The sequence below is a fragment of the Cupressus sempervirens genome, chromosome 8 (assembly GCF_028749045.1).
Source record: "Cupressus sempervirens isolate cs-2001-9-10 chromosome 8, ASM2874904v1, whole genome shotgun sequence".
In the NCBI taxonomy this organism is placed as follows: Eukaryota; Viridiplantae; Streptophyta; class Pinopsida; order Cupressales; family Cupressaceae; genus Cupressus; species Cupressus sempervirens.
Window position 1 is genome coordinate 803837793 of NC_143125.1, and position 3629 is coordinate 803841421.

The 3629-nt window shown below is 32.5% G+C and overlaps 1 protein-coding gene across 1 annotated transcript; it reads left to right on the forward strand.

The window, feature by feature from the left end:
• The first annotated feature begins 1778 nt into the window (after nt 1–1778).
• Nucleotides 1779–3283, forward strand: LOC149544835 (F-box/kelch-repeat protein At1g80440-like). Its single transcript, XM_089796451.1, has one exon. The coding sequence runs from the start codon at nt 2038–2040 to the stop codon at nt 3049–3051; it is 1014 nt and encodes a 337-aa protein (XP_089652577.1). The 5' UTR covers nt 1779–2037; the 3' UTR covers nt 3052–3283.
• Nucleotides 3284–3629: the final 346 nt, after the last annotated feature.

The following is a 3629-nucleotide window of genomic DNA, read 5'->3' on the forward strand; positions in this document are numbered from 1 at the left end:
TGATGGTGGTAAAATAAGAGTAACATGTTTTAGTGTTATTGAAAATAAATTTTATGATTGCATAGAGATTGAGAATGTTTACAATCTCAAAGGGCATCTCAAACCCGTACAAAGAAATTTTAACCATTTTAAAGAATGATTGAGCAATTTTATTACAAAGTAATTTCATAATTGAGTTGTGTTTGGAGAAAAATAATTTTAATCCTAAACAACATTTTAAGTTTATATCAATAACTAAAGTTGATGACATGGAAAAAAATCTATAGTTGATAACATTAGTATTGTTTTGTCAACCGGTCCATCAAATCATACATTAAAAAAGAATGCCACACAAGCTCAAAGAATAACTCTTTAATTGAAAGGCATGCAAGGTTTCATAATGGAGTTAACGTGGGGTGATTTTTTACATTAAGGAAGGCCAACAACTCTGATACATATGCAAGTTAGGAACTATTTCCATTCTTGCTATAAATGTTGGATGCGCCAATGATTTTGGAGAAAAATTTACAGGAATAATCTAGACAACCCAATTTCTTATAAATCGAGATATTCCATAGGCATATCAATTGAGATCCTAGTTTACTACAGGATGGGAATGTTTTTCTTCCTATTCTATTACAAAGGAAATTTCATTTGCTAGACAAGGTAAAATGTTTAAAAGTATGACACAAATTAAGGATGGGGGACTTGGTAGATCTAATGCACCATGTTGGATTGCAATAAAACCTACCTTATCTTTTATAAAGGTAGACAACTTTTATTGTAGAACTTGCCCCTTAAAATTTGAAGAGATACAATGCAAAAAGAAGGTGAGCAATAACTGAAATGGTAATTGGAATCATCAAGGATACCATTAGAGTTTTCTTGAATGTGATTAAATGTATATGCTTCAATGTAAAGTTAAAGCCTTACAACTTTCACTTGAATTACTATTATTTTTTAAAATGAGGAAATTGATTTTTGATGCTATTTCTTTTGTCATATGCATTTATTCAATTAAAAGAAAGAAATAAAGTACATTGAAGTAAGGAGAACAAAATAATGTCAAACTAAAGGAAATTGTGAAAGTCATTTTCAACATATACATATTTAAAGTTTACACAAAGAAAATAGACTTTTAACGATGAACACTTGTTTAAGTTTACTATCAATAAAGTAGAAAAGTTTGACCATGCATCTCAAAGTAAAGTTTTATTAGATTCAATTGTTGAATCATAGATTTCATTAAAATCATTTAGTTCTATGTATTTATTTATAAATAAAAGAACCTTCAAACATTTCATATAAAATTACTCCATATGTACAAGTCAACACATCAAGAATCTTGAACAATAAAATCTTTATATCACGCCCCAAAAAAATGTTAGATTCTATGCTCTTTGTTATATTATACATATAAATTTGTATAACTACTACTTTTAGTAACCTTATTTCTTAGTTTATTTACAATCTTTTAATTCTCTCAATTCAAAATTTGGAGAATTATTTATATTTAAGAATGTTAGATATCTTGAAACTTGATATTCCTAGACCTATTTAAAGAAACTAAAGATATAAGTATACTAATTTTATTTTAATTTAAACTGTTTTAATCGATTAAAAAAATAAAAATTCAAATAATAAAATAAACATTTAACAAGGTTGATGTCTTTCACCTTCATTTTGAATACATATGTTTAAAATATATAAAATAATTTAAAAACTAACACTTCAAATAATTTTCTATATAAACTTTTACTGTATGATTATTAAAAATAATGAAAACATTAAAATTCCTCGTGAAGGTGAATCTTTCCCTTTTATTTCTATAAAAACTTCAAAATTCGAGACACCTGCACAGAAGATCAGGTATTTGGAAAACATTCAAGATGCATTCTCCAAAATCTAGAAAATGGAGGATTCACAGAGAAAACAGGGGATACGCGTTCATAAATATAGAAGATCATGCATGGAAAAAAACACGAGAGATTCAAACCCTTCTCTGCAATAAATCTCGAAAGTGCAGATCTCGACTGACCTAGATTTGCTATAATTGCCATGGAATCCCTGTTTCCTGATCTTCCAGATGAAATTGGTTTGGAATGTCTACTGAGGGTGGATTTGAACTCTCATCACAACCTCAGGTGTGTCTGCAAAAGCTGGAACGCCGCACTGAAAAGCCCTAATTTTTATCAAGAGAGGAAAAAAATGAAGATTTCCGAACAACGGATCTGCATGATTCTCGAGGGCACGGAGGGCCTTAACAGAGTAGCGGTGTACGATCCGAAGGAGAACTCGTACAGAAACCTTCCGCCGATTCCGCGACAAATTCACGGCGTCCGTCACTGCCATTTCGTGAAACAAAAGCTGGTTTTGATCTCGGATTCAGTTCAGAGGACAGAAAGAAATTGTGTGTGGATTTACGATTTTTCTTGTTCGGAATGGCGGCAGGGTGCGGAAGCCCCTAAATTTTGGGCCGAATTCGCCTCGGCGGCGGATGAAGAAGGGGGATTCATTTACGTTGCGGGAGGGTTTGGCGAATCTTCCGAGGCGGTCCTGGGGGCTTCAGTTTACAATGTGGAGAAGAACGAGTGGAATCTTCTCCCCGACATGAATATCTCCACGGATTACCTTTCAGGTTTCTTCGCCGATGGAAAGTTTTATGTCATGGGTTCTTCTATGAGCGGATCTTCTCGAATCTTCGAGGTTTTTGATTCTGAGACGGGGAGCTGGAAAACTTTGGAGAATCGATTCAAATGTGTGCGTTTCGTAAGAGGATCTCAGCGCTTGTTTTGCTTTTCTGGTAGGAGTATTGTTGAATATGACTGTAGGCAAGATAAACTGAATGTCGTAGGGACTTTTACAACGAAGTATTGGGTGCCATTGTTTGAATGCGCTGTAGTGCTTGGCCGTAACATGTTTCTGAGCCTAAGAGATCCCTTTAAAGTTATAGGTTTTTATATGCTCGTGCCCTCAGGTGAGAGAGGAGGAGCATTCAAGTGGATTTGCATTGAGAGACCATTGGACTTCCAGGGTTATGCTATTCCTGCTGCTGCTGTCATGGATCTGTGACTGATTCAGTTGGATCTCTGACGGTTTATGAGCTTGAATTGATGCGTAAGTTTGGCTACTGTGAGTCAAATTGTATTGTTATAAGATTTAATTGTACAGTTTTGAATTTTAGATGTTTCTAGATTTGATATTACACAATCAAATTTAGAAACATTCAGAGTAAAAAAATTAGGAATTGTATATATTTTTTTTATCGATAGATTTATGTTTTATAGGTCGAATTTTTCAAGAATTCTTTTAATAAAAATGAATAGATCACTACACATTCTTCACAGAAATAAAGCCCTGAGAAGTGACCCATCCCAATATTAATAGTTTAACAAAGCGCAAACTAATGCACATCGTTATTGAAACTGTGTACTGGTTTTGATAAGTAATTTATTATTTGTTGGATTTTGTAAGTATTCACTCTTAAAAAAATGTTATGATATTCTTGTTTCTGAGAGTGAATTGAATCATCTTTCAATTAAATTTATTGCTTTTAAGATATATTTTAGTGTTCATATTTATAATTGAAGTAATTTTTAATTATTTTAGTCAAAAGTTACCTAACACTATGTAGTGTTAGGTTATCTATG